Source organism: Lonchura striata, chromosome 1, assembly GCF_050655825.1.
Source record: "Lonchura striata isolate lonStrDom1 chromosome 1, ASM5065582v1, whole genome shotgun sequence".
Lineage (NCBI taxonomy): Eukaryota > Metazoa > Chordata > Aves > Passeriformes > Estrildidae > Lonchura > Lonchura striata.
Genome location: NC_140703.1, coordinates 61,027,330 through 61,044,732, shown reverse-complemented (window position 1 = coordinate 61,044,732; position 17,403 = coordinate 61,027,330). Strand labels below are relative to the sequence as shown.

Genomic DNA, 17,403 nt, shown 5'->3' with positions numbered 1-17,403 from the left:
TTTTTCTAAATTCATGTTAATCTGCCATTTTGGTGCACAGTTCAGACCATCTGCAAGTTCTAGGTAAAATAGCCTTTAATCCTAATTCTGACATTTATCCTTGATGAAATTGCCATTCTGTATTTTTCTTCCTGTCATGATTAACTTCCAGGTGTTTCCTATAAATTCAATATTTGTTTTATTTGAACTGGTTTTTTTTAATATTTAATGTAAATATGTAAATTTTAACAGTTTTGTTTTTCTCTTGGGGTGTTCTTTCCTGTGGGATTTTTTTCCCTAGGTAATCAGTAGTTAATTATTGGATACGTCTTATATCATCCGTTGTCAACCCTGTGTGTTGCAGGGCCAGCTGAGGAAGGGGAATTGTCAGGGAACGGGAGTTTTAACATATAACGGTTCTGAATGTCTACTTCAGAATGTCTACTGAATGTGTTCAAATCAAAATATGTTTGGATAACTTACGGAGAACCGGTTGGCAAGGAATTCTCCTGATTTCAAGCTGTATCTTACTTAAGTCCAAAAAGGTTACGTGGGATGGAAATGTTTTCAGCTAGGTGGAGCACAGGCTGTTACTGGAGGCCTTGAAGAATACATTCTGTGCCAGCACTGAGCTGGTTTACAAGATCATATATTAAGCAGTTTTATTGTATGTCATAGTTCATCTCCACAGCTGTACTAATACGATGCCTGGCAGTGAAGAATTTGCTTTCACTGGAGCTGCAGTTTTACAACATTCATATCCATCTTCTAGTATGTTCTCTGAAAGCTAAACAAATAACTTTATAAAGCAGGTTCTGTTGACTTTTTTAACAGAGTTGTTTGGTGATTTAGATTTTTTGTTGTTTGATCATTTTTTAAAAATACCCTAAAATTAATTTATTTTCTTAAATAAAAAATAGAAAATGGAAAGAAATTGTGTTCTATAGGTGTTACTTTGAAAAGTTTTCTAGCAGCACAAGAGAATTATGTTTTGACAGATCATTTCCCCTTTGATGGATGTGCATGCAGAAATTCAGGCTAAACAGTAATTTCTGGTAGAATTGCCCCATCAGCTGTAGGTCTCACTTTTCTGAGCCCTGCCTATTTATTAATTTTGTGGACAGCAGTAATTATGTAGAATACCAGGACCTAAAATGAAGGGTGAATAAATATAAAAACAATTTTGAATTTTCCTTAAGCAACCAGCTTTGACACATCCATAATCACAGAACTGATCAGGAATACTTCCTTAGAAATTGCTCTTAAATCTTGGATTTCTTACAAGATTAATGCGGTTTACCTGTAGCATTTCTGTTCTAGAAACCCTTCTAGCTTTAGATGAAGGCAAAAGTCATGGATTACTCTTTACACCCCAGCTTGGAGAGACCAGTGAAGTTTTAGTACCATTCTTACTCAGCCACTGCACCTTTTATACCTATCAGATCTCTTTGCCTTGCAGATTTTTGCCAGTGTTGACATTTCCATGTATTCTATATGCCTTTTATTTAAATGCTATTTGGTTAATTAATTTGAACTACAGCCATGTGGCATGAGCATCTAGTGAAGTTTTTACCAGTCTTGTCACTTCCAGTTATTTTCAAAATTTGCTTGTTATAATTATAAGTCCTGGGAAAAGAAGGTAATCTCCCTACTTTGATGTATATCATATGTATTCACTACAGGAAGGCTGTTAAGATGTATACATATTTTTAGTGTGGATATGTTGTTCCAGTTGTTCTGCGCCCTCACTCCCTCCTGAAAGTCATTCAGGAAGCAGGCTGATTTTGAGACATTAATGCTACCAGTTTCTTCAATACTCTTAGTCTTTCTTAGATGAGATTTACACAAGAGAGCAGTGGGACAGCAAAGAAAAAAAATGTTACCAAGCCCTGGAAGAATGAGATCCCTATTACTCTTGACAAAGAGCTTTGTATTGTGAACTCTGCTTTCTGCATTATTCTGAAATTCAGATCTACATTTTCCTCCTCTTTGCTATTTATGTTGACTAGCTCTGCTGCCTCAGAGAAGCTAAATCATTCAGAAACAGGAAAGAGAACAAAACCTCAAAAATCTAGTAGAAAGAAATCAGTTTTCCTGAGGGAAGAGAGGAACTATTAGCAAAGAAAATCTCCAGAAAGCTGAAACAGAGTGGAAATGTTTATTTGGGAATGAAATCTGTAATTCTGTTGCTATAAAAAGCAGGGTATTTGGTTAGAGGTGGTTATTAACATATGTTTTGTTTCAAATGTTAATAGTTATTCATGATCATTAGTAAAGTTTTTGATTTCTAAGATGTTGTCCATGGGAGTAATGTGTAAGGAATTAAAACTAAAGTCCAAATCCTTGTGAGAGCTGATGTTCCACTGAGCTAATGGGAAATAACAATTGCTGATTATAGAAATATCAGAGATTATGCTACTCAGAGTCATAGAGCAAAAAGAATTCTCCAGGGTTTTTATGCACACAAGACAGCTTGTGGCTCAAGACATAAACAATGCTTTGCCAACAAATCATTTAGAAACCCAAATGGAAGCCTGAAGTAAAATTCTATTTCATAGACATCTAAACTGACATTTAGTCTGGTGGCTTGATTATTTGTCTGTTTCTCTGATTACATTAATAAACATATCTAAGAATTTTGTATATGTTGAAATACTACATCATGAATTTTTTTTTTGTAATGGTGTTGAATGTTGTCATTTGTCATGTAAAAACACAGCCTCATGTACCTGGGGTTTTTTTGTTTTGTTTTGTTGTGTTTTGTTTTGTTTTTTTAATTTGGCTTAATTTCTCTTCTTCATTTGGGAAGAATTTTGGCTATAGTAGCTAGATGTAAGAATGGAAAAATGCATAATGAAGTGAGGAAAAATGCAAAATTAATCACCCTGCAAACATTGATATCTATTGATATTTTTAGTCAGGCAGCAAAGAGGCAATGAAGACTCTCCTGATTCTTTGAGAGAGGGAATTAATGAGATACTTTTTCCTATTACATGCCCCAGTGGCACATTGCTGGCAGTTGGCCATTTATTTAACTGTGAGCATCAATGATCAATAGCATCCAAACATTTTCTGTTTGCAAAACAGTGTCTTTGACTGGCTGCCATGGCAGATGGTCCAAAGACAGAATTAAGGCTGAGTGAATGCCTGCAACTTCTGGCTTCTGGTTGCTTGAGGATTGGTATCAATATACCATTAAGAAATGTTAAGACATTTTTCCTGAATGAGTAGCATAAATTAAGGGATATCTGTATTCATCCCCTGACTTTTCCCCTAAATTCTTAGGGGGAAAATAAAATAAAACTAAAATTCTCTACGTTTTGTATATAGTCCAAGTGATTTTTTTTAATTTGTGATCCCTTCTTATTCTGAAAATAATATAGAGAAGAAATTAAACAAAGCTCTAACATCTAAAAGTGCCAGGTTGGTTGGTGAGGAGAAGGAAAATAATTGTAACAGTAGGAACAAGCATCATCATATAGGACAGAAGAGACCAAGCAGATACTTCTAACAGTCTGAGAGAGCTTCCTTAAAATAGACTTTGAAGATATTTATAGAAACTGGGAGAAGGAATGTCTTCTATTCTCTTGCCAATTCCTGTAGCTGTGGAATAATGTGCAACAGCGTGTAACACAGAATGCTGTTTTGATAGGGGATCTCTTTAGGAGTGACTGGTCCCAAAAAAAAGAAGCCAGCAGTTATGAGTTTGTTAGCTTGAAGGTATCTGTGCCAATTAATGAAGTCAAACTGCTTTCAGTGGTTATAAATCACTTCAGAGGAAAGAAAGAAAAAGAAAAGGAAGGAAGGAAGGAAGGAAGGAAGGAAGGAAGGAAGGAAGGAAGGAAGAAAGAAAGAAAGAAAGAAAGAAAGAAAGAAAGAAAGAAAGAAAGAAAGAAAGAAAGAAAGAAAGAAAGAAAGAAAGAAAAATTTTGCTGTGATACTACATTGTCACACATCAGCATTTTCTCTTCCTGTGTAAATGAGTTTTGCTGTGGTCCACATATTTCTTCCTTAGATAAAAGATACAGAAATGAAGAAATTAGACCAAGGCAAGCAAATGTGGCCTTTGAAGACATCCCTGTCCTTTCTGTAGACTGTACTGTCCAGAAGACAAAATACTCTCATGTCTGTATTCCTTTGCCTTTTTTCATGTGAGCAATAGTAAAATAAACATAAATAATTTGCAACTTTCATTGCATGGTTAATGAACCACAGTGTTTACTGTGCTTATTCTGCTGGCCTTTTAGAAGAGTGAGCTACTGACAGGAGTTCCTTTAAGGGCTGCTGACACAACCTGATCTAAATAAAGGAACGCAAGAGATGGTCTGGATATATCTCACAAAATTCAGACTGGAAAAATTTTCCTTTTGAGGCCATATTGTATATATTGCATCTTCTTTTATGATACTGCTTAGATTGTACCTATTAGTAGTCCAGAAGGCTACATTTTCTGTGATTTAAAAATGTAAAAAGGAATGAAATATTTTAGCAAGGAAATACTTTCTACAAGAGAGTCTTCAGATATATTTTGTTGGAAAAATGCAGTTGTTTAAATTATTTATTCCGTAGCACTTACTGGTTAATAAATGTAAAAATGAATTTGTTTCCACCTTATTTGACAGACTGCCATTACCAGATCATAAGTTTATGGGCTACTGGAAGGTTGATCAGCCGGGAAATGCACAAAAGAAAATGCTGTGTCCATCAGAAACTCAAAAAATAGATGTAAAGGTTTGTCTTTTAAATTATTTTTTAATTCATAAAATACTGATTTTATGTATTGGGTTGTGATGAATCTAAAATGTGATTAATTTCTTTAGGAACAAGAGTATGTACAAGTCATGGTATTTTTCTTGTATAAACTGTGTTTCATCAGTACATGATATCTCTTCATGCTACTAAGTGATATCGGTTCCAAACCATGAAAAGACTAAGGAGGAGAGGCATGAGGTTTCTATATTGTAAAGAAATGGGAGTGTGGATATTCAGAGAGTTTATAGAAAAGGCATTTCCTTTTCCCTTTAATTTGTTTAGTAATAAATGTAAAATTATTTAGTAGCTTTTTATTGTTAATAGTATTACAGCATTAAGAAGACTTCTGTATTTTCATAAAGAATGGGAAGTCGTATATTTTAGGAAGCCCTTATGGTTATTATTTGTTTTAGGGCCCTGTGTACTTAAATATTCAAGGCTTTCCACTGGAGCGACATGAAGCCAGGTCCATCAGTTTCACAGAGGAACTTGCTTTTTGGACACTGCCTCTAGATGAAATTAACTTTGTTTGCGACGTCACGGTAACAAAAGGTACAGTAAGAAAAGCTACTGACTTTTGTAATGATCTGCAACGTTACAAAGAGGTGAGATGTCCTGGAGATGAGAAAGGACTGGGCTGTTGACTGCGTGCTTGCCAGTAGCCAGTGGCAGAATATTAAAGGGCAATATGAGGGATTTCAAGTGTAGTACAAACACTCTAGTGCATTTACAGTAGTGTGTATTTCTAGATATACTTGCAGTTAAGAGTATAGGAATAATATTAGGAATTGTAATATGAGAATTGAAAATACAGAGTATGGGAGTGAACTATAGGAATAGTAACTTACCTTTTCCACTATTTTTTTTTATAGTACGTGAAATACAAAAACAATCCACTGAAATCGGTGCATAATTTCACTGAGTCATTGTGGTCATTGTAAGGATATGCATCCTTTCTCAAACTAAGAAAATTATGTGTAATTAAAATAGAACACAGACACAAAATTGCAAGTTTGTTAAATTTGTGTATTCAACAATGCATTACTTGACAAAACCAATTCTTTAACTTTTCTTCTCTCAATTTAGTTTTAATAGAAATCTTTTAACTTGGAGAGTGCTGTGCTTTATTCCTCTGGGCTCATTACTGATTCTTTCTTACTGGACCAAACCTGCTTTAGTTACCTCTACAGCTTATGTCCCAGAGAGAATCGCACCATTGGGAATATTGATAAATGTTTTTAGGGTTCATCATTAAGCATGTCTTGATGCCTTAAGTTTTAGGTTTTTATAATTTTAGCATCCTGTATTGCATTAGTGTAAAACTCTGAACTCCATACAGGGGGCTAGTAAGCTCTCATCACATTTTGGTCAGACAAAACAATCCTTCCAGGCCTGGTCACCCTCACAGCCTCAGGTCCTGAAAAGTATAGATAAAAGTGTATGGTGGGGAGCAAACTGGGGGAATATGACTTCATTCCCTGAAGCTGTAATTGGACAATTAACCTCTGATATGCAAATAGACAAAGCATATCTGCCAAAAAAACTTGTGATCATTGTCCATATTGGGTGTTGCCTCTGCAAGGCTTTTGCACTGCCCAAGGTGTATCTGTTAAAGGCTTTTAATAAATACTTGCTTTATTCTCTAACTCTGTCAATCCTCTGTTCTAGGTAGCCATTCCAAGGCATCAGTCTAAACATTACTACGTATTAGATACAGGTGTTGAATGATCAATACTGGAATGCTGCTCTTTCTACTTGCAGTCCAGTTTACAAATACATTGGCAGACTTTTCGTGGAAGTAAAACAGAAATTAGATAGCTTTTTATTGGTTTCAAGAATTGTCTGAAATTATTCAGGAAGGTGGTTTATGTGAAAAGTTCTGTACAATGTTTGTACAATGTTTAATTATTAATACAATAATTTGAAGGGAGGATAGGATAGAGGAAGAAGAAGAAACAGGATTATAAACCAGCAAAATCAGATGAATATACTAGCAGCTGGCAGACGATTGCAGTCATGCAGACATATCTTAGACTGCTTGTTTAGAGTTAATAGTGTTGAGGCAAGATTCTGCCTGTTAACATTTAGTTAATAGCAAGAGATCGTTTCTCTTTATCTCCCCTGTGGGAGTTGTAATTTTTCAGTACTTTTTGCTATATCATCTACCAAGTTCAAGACATATCTATTTCCAGAAGAGAAATGCACAATGTCAGTAGCCTTTCACTGTTTTGTTTTCTTATTTCAGAAGAGGAACATAAAAATGTTCTTTATGTTACTACATGCAATCCTGTTTCCTTGTACTTCATGAACATTTCTAGTAAGACGGGATACTTTGTGGATCTTTATGACCTCTTCCCAAGAACAGTTGGAAGTGTCTGGCAACCTTTTGTGACTGCAGCACCACTAGGAAATCCACTTAAAGGTCAAGTGGTTCTACACGAAGAGGAGGTAAAAAAAAATTAATTCCAGCTAAATGCTTATTATCAAGGAAAGTAGTATCATGAGCATATGTCACTGGGTACTCCACCTCTATAGATTGCAGTCTTTAGGTGGACAATGTTCTCTTCCATTCTTGAAGCTGAGTTCTACCTGCTTATCTTCTCTTAATGATAGAGGGAGACTGGGCTTATGGGAGAAAGGGGGAGAGTGGGTCCAGTTCAGGAGTCTCAGTCAAACAGCGTACATTTGCAAAGTACAGAGTAAAGTGTTTTATGTGAACTTAAGTTCTGCTCCAATCTTGTCCCCCTTTTACTTTTCAACTAGTATATAAAAGACACATTTTCTGAGTCATCTAGTAAAATGGTGCTTGTATTTGCTCCATATTTTTTTGTAAATCCTTGCATTTCTTCTTCTGTAACCTGTGAAGTGTTGAGACTAGGAGGAAGAGTAAGTAAGCCTTGACATCTGCAATGCAAATTGAGAACCACTAACAATTTCAGTGTTGGTTTGACTTGAATGTTTTTTAAAGACAACTATTGCATACTTCGCACTTTCCCTTACTATCTGTGAGTTGATTGTAACATTTCCAATTCAAAATTTCTTTGCCCAGGAGAAGAGGCAACAGGATATACCTGCTGCTGCTGTTCATTTTTTGACATTAAAAATAGTTTATTAGGCTACCTAGCACTCACTGTGGTTTGACATGGGCATTAAATCAGTCATTATTGTTGGCTTTTTTCCCCTGTCTTTGAATTTCTTTTGTCAATGTTTCAGTAGGTAAGAGACTTCAACCTAGAAGAACTTTTCCTACATAGAGTTGGGGTGTTAATAGTTTTCAGTCATTTCTAGTGTTTCTGCAATGCTGTTGTTCCAGAAACATTTGCAAATGTTGCTGGTACTTTCTGGTGTCAGATGCTGCTGTTAAGTTCAGTGCCTTATGAGAAACAGAATTCTTCTGCCTTTGGTAGAGCTGCCTATGCAGGTGCAGCTGCCCGTTGGATACTTTCCAATGCAAACTGAAAACAGTGTGATTCTGAGGTTACCTGCTTGTTGAATAGCTATAAAAATACCGTTTGGGCTATTTTGAGGTGCACATAGCACATTTTTTTGGTTCTAAATAATTCTTGGCTTTCTTTGGAGAAGTTGATGCAGGAAACTAAAACAGATGGCAGTCTGTCTTGTATCTAAGGATGTTTATTTAGATCGTCTCACACTTTTTAATAGAAAGCCGGCAATATTCTTTGCATTCCAAATCTCCAAAATTCCTACCATTTTGTTTTTAACCAATTGACAGTAGTGTCTGGTGTCAGAAATGAAGGTTCGTCCATGAAGCTGTAGGTAATTATCTCAGTCTGGTTTTGGCTGTCCTCATGGAATCCACCTTTTACTGATGGTATGATAGATACATTTTTCAGACACTGAAATAAAATTTGTGACATGGAGAAACTGTGGTAGTTTGGTGTCCCTTTCCAGATGACTTCAAACATGCTAAAACCTCATGTTTTTCTTTTAACAAAGCTTAAATATTGCTAGTTTCAGACTTGCCTTTCTTAGCAAGTGCTACAAGTGAATACATCTTGTCCCTAGATTAGCCTGTTTTACACTGGAAAATAATACAGAATTAAAATATTCTGAATGTTTTGCATTATCTTAGAACTTTTTACATACATTTACTATAAAGGCAGACCTTATTCACTGTTTGTGAAAATATGTTTCATTTAATTACAAACTTGTTTGCAAAAAGTCCTATTCTTAGGACACCATTCAAAAGTAATTTTAGACTTCTTGAGAACTTAAGCAAGCAATTAGAAAACAAAAAAAAGAAGGAAGATTATTTTCTTGTATATTGCATCCTCATATCCATGGACTACATTGATAATTTATTTGGGATTGGTCCTTAAGCGAGGCTTTAAAACAAAGGCTAGACAAGTGCTGCTGTTGTAGTCTTCACAGCCACTGCTATCCTTCTTTATGTTGGGGTTCAAGTGTTAGGCTCTCTAGCTCCCACTGAATCACAAGAGGGATTCTCAAGCAGTGTAATTTTTCTACATAGAACTTAGGTTTTATTCCTAACTCTTTTTGCAGTGGAGCCATGGAAAAATCACGTGCTCTGTGCATCTGTGAAATAAGGTGGATGTTACTGTGTATGAAATTTAATCCATTATTATTTATGTTAGCAGATAAGCATATGGCCTAAGATAATCATGCAAGTACCTTCTGTATTTGCTGTGAGAACAGAGGTGACCTGAAAAGCGTTTCATCTCAGCTAAAGTAGAACATGTTTAATTGCCTTTTGGAAGTTGCTCTCTCCACTGGCTGCAGAAAGAGCCTTGACATATAGGTTCCTACATTTTAGGTGTACTAAGATTGTGGGCAGGCATAAACTCAGAACTTGCAGCATTCACTGTTAAGAAAAGTAGATTAGTGGCACATCTGCATTTTGTGCAAGGCTACAAGAGTTAACTAGTTGTGCCAGGGTGCATCAAACAAAACAAGAAAAACAAATAATATAAATAACATATTTGATGCTTTAGAGATTCATCTGTGTTTAGTTGCAAAAAAACTAAGAAGTATTAACAATATTTGTAAAAAAAATAACTTGCATCTATTAAATAACATAGCCACTTGACAACTGCTATTTCATAATAATCAATATCACCCATTAATTAAAACAATACCAAAAGCAGCTTTTTCATTTTTTTCTTTTAATAAAGGTCTTTGTAGATAATTGTTTCTGACTAAGTTATGAAAAAGAACAATTTTAAATTGATTATGACCTTATTGGAAAAAATGAAATGATGATATTGTGGCTCTTGAAATAAGCTTGTAGGTTTTATCTTGTTCCCAGATGACATCCATCTAGATTAAGTAGATCCCTCGAGTGAAATAAAATGAAAAATCACCATATCTTCCTGTCCTTTTAAATAAAAATTTACTGAAAGTAAACTCCTCAGAGATTTAACTTAATGGCAGAAGTGGGAGATGTATCTGATTTTAAGCCACATTTACATCTTCTTGGGAAAAAGGGTAGATGATTTTTTTCCTGATGGTGACCATTGGTCTCAGTGAGTTCAAGCTGTTTTGGCTCTATCTTTTTGTTCAGACTAAACTCATAGATTTTGAAAGGACTCTGCAGAAATCTCAAGTAACTTCTTTGTAAGATGGGAATTGAATTCATCTTTTCTAAGCAGTGATGTCTTTGCCATCTGTCCCCCAACATGTACTTCAGGGCCTACTCTTATTTCCTGCTAAAGCTTTGTGCTCTCTGTATGCTCTTTTATTTCTACATCTCATACATCTACTGCTCAGAAGGAGAACCAAGTACAAACAGAAAAGAGTTTTGATAACTTTTATATTATTTTATATGGGGTTGTAGGACCAAACTGCACATGGAGAATTGATTTGCCCATAAATTAACAGCACACTTCCAGGATTTTTTTACAAGCACTTTACTGTGTTGAAAGGCTACAACTGGACAGAGTAACCTACAGGCTACCTCAGGGAGCACAACAAGCTTTGTTCAGGCAGTGTCCTGCTGGCATCCTTTAAGTCTGCTTTTATCTTTCTTGGTCAGGAAGTGGGGTGGGGGGGAAGGAAATGCTTTTCCCTGTCCCACGTGCTGCTACAATTCCGTCAAAGCTCTCTGATAACAAGGGAGTGAGAGATTCTGTGGCACAGAAACTCACACAGAGATCCACCTCACTCACCACATATAGGATATGGCAACCATTTTTAAAAGACTTCTTTTAACAGTTTGTGATCTAGCCTGAAGCTCAAGTGAGGATCTGAATATGAAAGTACCAGTAACATAGTAGTAGTAACTTCTGTAACCTCAACTCCCCAGGATATTCTGATGTATGTCTTCAGAACAAAGGGTGTATTTTCTAATTTTCTTCAAAAACTAGTTCTTTTTTTTAATATAAGACTTTCCTTTTCTATAACTACACTTTATAGTAAAGGTCTACTTATACAGAAATGTGTACACCTTCTATAGAATGGGAGAAGGCTCATTTTCTGTAAGCACAAAGCTTATACCACTACTTGTTCTCAATTCACTGAAATGTTGAATGCAGTCTCCTGAATCATCTGAAAGACGCCACTTGCACTAATTAGAACACCAGTAATCTACTTGCAAACATTTCCCTACCTCTGAAGATGTGATTGCTTGAGTCTCAAGCCATGAATTTTTGCACAGACTTTTTCCAATTGAACCTGATGAACAATGTGTTAGTGTTTGTATGTATTCCTATATTTACAGTGTCAGAGTTGTTGTATTTCTAGCACTCAAGGGATCCTTGAGTAGCTTTAATAGAAAAGGTGGGACAGGAAGCAAGAGGATGTATGATTACCCTGCTAGCTAAGGATCAGCCTCAGTCTGAAGCAGACTATGTATGCAAGCTTGCTTGCTGAGGACATGAGCATTGAAGGCAAAACAGATCAAAACTGACAGTGAGTTTAGGGAGAAGAATACAAGAATGTTAAATTATTTGCACTGTCCCACTCTGAAACTTCCCCAAGCTCTCTCCTCTGTCCGCAAAACCATAAGGAACAACTTCCCATACCAGCAAAATGAAGTCACAGCCCTGTTTGGTTTAAGAACTTTTCAGAGGAAAATGCTGGCTAAAACAAAAACATCAGTAAGGAAAGGAAAACTTTGCAGTAACTAAAAATAAAGGCACACCACTTCACAAGATTGGTTATTGCATCTGTCCAGAGTTTGGAATTCCAGACACTGGGGTCAGGAGGTTGCCCAAAGGTTACTTTTCTCCCAGTCAAGAACAAACAGAGTGGAATTGCACACCAACGTCTTCTCCCAGCCCACTTGAAGAGTTGCCAGAGCTGCTCTTGGATGTGTTCACAAGTGACGTAAAAATCTATTCTTAAACACAGACAGAATATACATCAGTCACTTAGCACAGAAGGAAACCATTAACATCAAAAGGGGTGGAGTAGAGAAGCTTTTTATACTACCAACTGCTCCCATAAATTTAACACTAAGTAGAAGAATGTAATCAATTCATATGTGTTCTGTATTTCACGTGGAATGGTAATGCTGTTTCAGAATTGTATAAATGAAATATGGCAGAAAACCAAAATCCAAAGCAAATGTCCTATTTTTTTTCTGAATCACATTTCTATAATTTTAGTTTGTAATACATAAGCAAGCTTCCTTTTTTAGAAATATTGAACTTGAACTGAAATTCCCAAATGCTCCAAATAACATGATAATATTTTAAATACTTTACCATATTTAGCTTCAAATTACTGTCATTATTAAAGTTAACTCTCACAAATATTTCTAGTGAAAGTATGAAAAGTACCCAAAGAGAACAAAACTGCTGTGACTCAGATTGTTCATATTTGTTTTATTTAGGGGAATCCGTGGGAATTTATGTTTTACTTCCTTAACGTCTATTGTGCGTTATTGCACATGTTGTACGTAGGCAGTTTACTTTTAGTAAGTCCTTGCAGAACCTAATGTCCTTGCAGAAGTGAATGTTTCCTTGAATGGCAAACAAAAAATTGAACCCAAGGCTTAATTAACTTACTCCTTTGTACCTTTTGAATTTCATTTGATGCAGTTAAGGTTGGCCCTGAATTACTATTGTCTTGAATTCTTAGTTAAAACATTAGGAGCAGCTATAGTGCTTTGCAAAAAGAAATGTTTAAAAAGCCCCCATCATTTGATAGCATGTGTTGACCCTTGGGCATCAAGTAACAAATGAGAAAATCTGAAGAAGTTCAAAATTTAGCACATGATTTTTATTCATGTGATGGAGATTTGCACAATCCCATCTGCTTCTGATCTCCATCCTTTTGAGTCATCCTGCTGTCCTCCAAAAGCTTCCTATCTCTGACACTGTAAGCAGAGAGTACAGGTCACAGAAGGATTGTCACACCCTGGGATATTTAATATCCACAGGCTCCACAGTATCAGAAGTATGAACTTGGAGAGAAGGTACTAAGCCATTTCTTCTTTCACCAGTTTGTCACTTCAGTGGAACTTAAGTAACAGGTGCAACAGAAAAATGGTAAGAAAACATGAAAACTGAAATGAAGTATTTTGGTGACTTGACAAAAGTAATTGGTATGTCTCTTATCTGTAGCTGCATCTTAGACATGTAAGCCATACTAATCCAATTCCTAGATGTTATGCAGAAGTGAATGTGAGATGTATAGATAAAATGCTGTGGAAAAACTGTAGTATCATTCCAACCCTTCAGTTTCTCTATAAGCTTCAAAATGAACCAAGAAAATCCAGCTTACATTTTGCAACAAAATCAAAATAATCTTTTCAAAATGTTATAAGTGGCTCAAAATCCAAAAGTGCTTCAGATAGATTCATTGTAGTCTCTTAAGCAAGCTTGAGATGTACATGGATCTGCTTTTCATTTACAGAGCAATGTTGTGTTGTTGCTGGATACAAGCAACGGTGCCCTTAGCCGACTTTTGCTCTCACCAGATGCTCAAGACACTCCGAAGAGAACATCTTGGTGGAGCAACAAGGAAGAGAAGGTGAGGAATAATACCTTCCCCTATTATACTAAGTTTTTTTAAAAGCAAATGTCAGTATTTGAAAAACAGAATCATTAAGTTTTTCCTGGTTTTACATCCCAAGCATTTATTTCATTGTTTACTCTTATGTAGGTTTAAATGTCTTACACATAAAATAGCATTGTTATGGAATATTGATATAAAATATAAACAAATTTTCTGAAGATATGTATCTTTAAATATCCCTTTTTGGGCTAGAACTGGAAATAATGGAATATTTTGTTGCAATGAATTATGTGCAAAATAGTGAACGCAGTTATGTTACAATTTATGACTAGGAACATGGTAAGCTAGATAGCATTTTGGGAGGTAATTAAAGCTGTGGATTCTTGTAAATAAAGGAAAAGAAAAAACTATTACCATTTCAGAGGAGTCAGGGAAATTCACTGGGACAAATCTAACAAATGCTGAGTGTCCTATGATGTATGTTTATACAGAGCAACTACAAAATGTGCCGAGAGTTTTCACACAAAAACTGGCTGGTGTTCTACAAAGAAACAGGGTGAGAATAAATTATATTCCTGTATTAAAATGATCTAATTCAGATCTTCTTGTGTACATCCCTATCTGATTTTTTTTTTTCTTGGCTTCCAATTTTATAGAAACCGTCTTATTGTACTGGATGTATTGGAGGGTCAAACTCACACCATCTCACTTCCAATCAGTCTGAAATCTGTTTTCCTGGTGGCTGAAGACCGGTGGCTCTTGGTGGAAAATGAAACAAATAAGTTAGTTCAGCCTAGTTTTCTTGATGGCATTATTTCTTTTTTGTGTCTCGTTTGTGTTCAGCAGTTTCACTCCTGGTCTCAAACTTATTTTTTTCTGTTTGCAAAACTGGCCTTAAAAAGTGGGTGTTTAAGATTCAAATTTGCTGGGGTGAAAATGCAAGGAGACTTTTAGAGTAGGAAATAAAGAGGATATTCCAGCCTCTGAAAGTTTAAACTGGCTTTGATCATATGTGTGTTAGTATTTATTTTACTGAGGTGATACTGATTTTTAGAAATGAGAATGCTGGTGGACCTATCTCTGGAAATACAGACATGTAGTCCAGAGTTTGCACCTGCTTCCTTTACTTTCATGGTCACATGAAAGAAATGTTACTCTGCTGTCTCATTTTTATAAATGCACAGCAAATGAGAAATAGTTACCAGAAGACAAATCTGCCATTTGATGGCCTACCCTTTCCTATCTCAAAGATGTTTGGGAAATTATATTAAGTTTTAGCAAAAGGTTTTGCTAACCTTGTGTATATAAATGTAGAATGTTTTCACTGTTTCAGAAGATAGAAGTCCTTGTTTAGAGTGACAAGTTTAATTGGGAATTATTCTAAATGTGTATCTTTTACAGGAAATTTCTTTTAACCAAGCATGCCCATATGGAAGCTCAAGGCAGTGAAGTTTGCCAGCTGCATGCATTGAGTGAAGAGCCAGCTGACATGGGATTTGGCTTAACAACAGGTACTGAATGCAAGCTTGGCTAGTTCCTTTTTTTTTGTTCTTTTTGTCGTTTCTGTTTGCTGCATAAACAAGACTCTCTAAAGGTCTGAGGTCTGAGTAACTATCTCTCTGTTTTTGTCCCCTTATCATGTTTGGTTAATAATAACAGTTTTTCTCAAGGCATGGCACATTCCATGCTCAAACTTCAAGTGGTTTGAATAAAGCATTTTTGTTTCATTCAAGCATTAAGACCCTCAGTCATGGACTTTCGGCAAACAGAAAAGCATGTAGAATGGAAAAGGAAGAAAGATGACTAGGCAGGAATTAGAACAGGAATAGAAGGGTGCTGTGTCTCCCCCTTGAATCCACAGTGATAGAACCCCTGTGGAGCCTGGCCAGCTGGGCAGTGGGACGAGGCGGGCAGAGGGAAGGAACTTCTCCTTGGATCCCGGGGGCTTGGAGAAGCTCCCTCATGAGTCCAAAGACGAGCTGGTCCCACAAGCAAAGGAAAGAGGCACTCTCCCTCAGGATTAGTTCCAAAGTTTAATGAGGGCCTGGAGAGATCCCAGTCCACATCTGACCTTGAAGGACATCCAGAGCAAGAGAGAGGGTGTCCCTGCCTGGAGCTGCCAGATATAGGGGGGCGGGGAAACCCGAGCAGGCAATGGGGAAAGGACATGGGAGCGGCTCTCGGGGGGCAAGGCCTTAGAGTGACCCCTGAGGAGGGGTCGGGGAGGAGTCCCAGCCAGGGTCCAGTTACCTGGTGACCCTGGGGGAAGGATCTGGACAAAGGGGAAGGGTCACCAGGTGATGGACACATCACCTGGGAGGAGACAGGGGGATGGGTTGGGGTTTGATGGACATACAGGTACTGATGGGAAAGCTGGGATGACCCAAACAGGTACAAAGAGGGGATATGGAGGGACAAACCATCATGAGGGGATATACAGTGCAAACACAACTCTACATCAGGGAGAAAATATTCTAATGATTCCAGGCTGTAGACTGTTGCAGGTCTGCTACTCAAATGAGGTAGAAAACATTTCCCAAACCTTAGGAAAATACAAACCACCTACTGTTAAAACAGATCAAAAGTCACAGTTTCTGTAGTTCTGTTGATAGTGTGCAGGAGGCCATTGGAGTCATCACACTTGTGTTAGAAGATATGGGGAATTGGATCAGTATCCCAGCATGCCAGATGCTGCTAGGCATTGAGGCATGTCTTAGTTACACAGTAAGGCAGAAATCTTCAGTGGTCATCATTCTGCCTGGTGAGATCTGTCTGTCTTCAAATCTGATAAGATTTTCAACCTTGAACATTTGATTGTGGTGCACAAAATCTTTAGTGTACTTGCTTTAATAAGACTGGAAGTACATGTGCATTCCACTTAACAGTTCATAGGTTTTGGTCATTATATATCAGAGAGATAGAGGAAACAAACAGAGAAATCACTTCAAATCTCTTGAAAGAAGGAATAAGTTTTGTTCTGGTTCTTGTGACTAGAACAAATAAGAAAAATGAAATTAACACAGTGTAAACATGGTACAAACAAATGTTTTTGACAAATAAAAGGGCTTCATTTACATAAACAGCAATCAGGTGGGTACAAAAAACTAACCATAGCCTAAATATCCAGAATCCTTTTTAACTCTTGTACAGTTTACTCTACCAACTTATCAAGTGCTATCAGAGCACAGTAGTTTCCTTCCTCTTACTACCTTATTTAGAAACCATTCTGGAGTATCAGTCCTCAGATGGATATAACTGTTATTATAATTTCCAGTCTCAAACTGTTTGTGGGCAGTTTATTGCTGCATGCTTTCTGTGCTATTTTTATCCTTTGTTATCTTGTTTCTTCTTTTCCAGTCTGAAATGTTATCATATCCCCTGTTCACCTTTTTTCCAAACCATCCAGTGAACCCTAAATATAACATCTTCAGCCTGTCCTTGTTCTTTGAAGCAGAATCTGTGGCAGAAGAACTAAAAAACGGTAGATCAGTGTGGGCTTAATGCTGACCCAGACCATTTGTCCTTTGAGGGAGGAAAGATTTTCTTCCACTGCCATGTAAACAAGATAGTCTTGTGCCCATCAAAGTGGAAATAGTGCAGTTCTAAAGATAACAGGTTCTGTTGGACTGTTTTGGTAGTTTGAGGCAAGGTTAAGGGCTCTCACAGATGCACAGAACAAAATTCAGTTTTTCTTGGCTTAAAGACAAAGCAAACCAGACCAATATTTAACAG

The 17,403-nt window shown here is 36.7% G+C and overlaps 1 protein-coding gene across 1 annotated transcript in view; it reads left to right on the top strand.

The window, feature by feature from the left end:
- The window catches only part of VWA8 (von Willebrand factor A domain containing 8), a 187,725-nt gene that overhangs the window by 119,584 nt on the left and 50,738 nt on the right, over positions 1-17,403 (top strand). Inside the window, exons 28-34 of the mRNA XM_021530815.4 lie at positions 4,602-4,710; positions 5,145-5,283; positions 6,977-7,179; positions 13,570-13,686; positions 14,163-14,227; positions 14,328-14,453; positions 15,073-15,182. Of these exons, the coding sequence (XP_021386490.4) occupies positions 4,602-4,710; positions 5,145-5,283; positions 6,977-7,179; positions 13,570-13,686; positions 14,163-14,227; positions 14,328-14,453; positions 15,073-15,182 (869 nt within the window). The remainder of the gene's footprint in view (positions 1-4,601; positions 4,711-5,144; positions 5,284-6,976; positions 7,180-13,569; positions 13,687-14,162; positions 14,228-14,327; positions 14,454-15,072; positions 15,183-17,403) is intronic.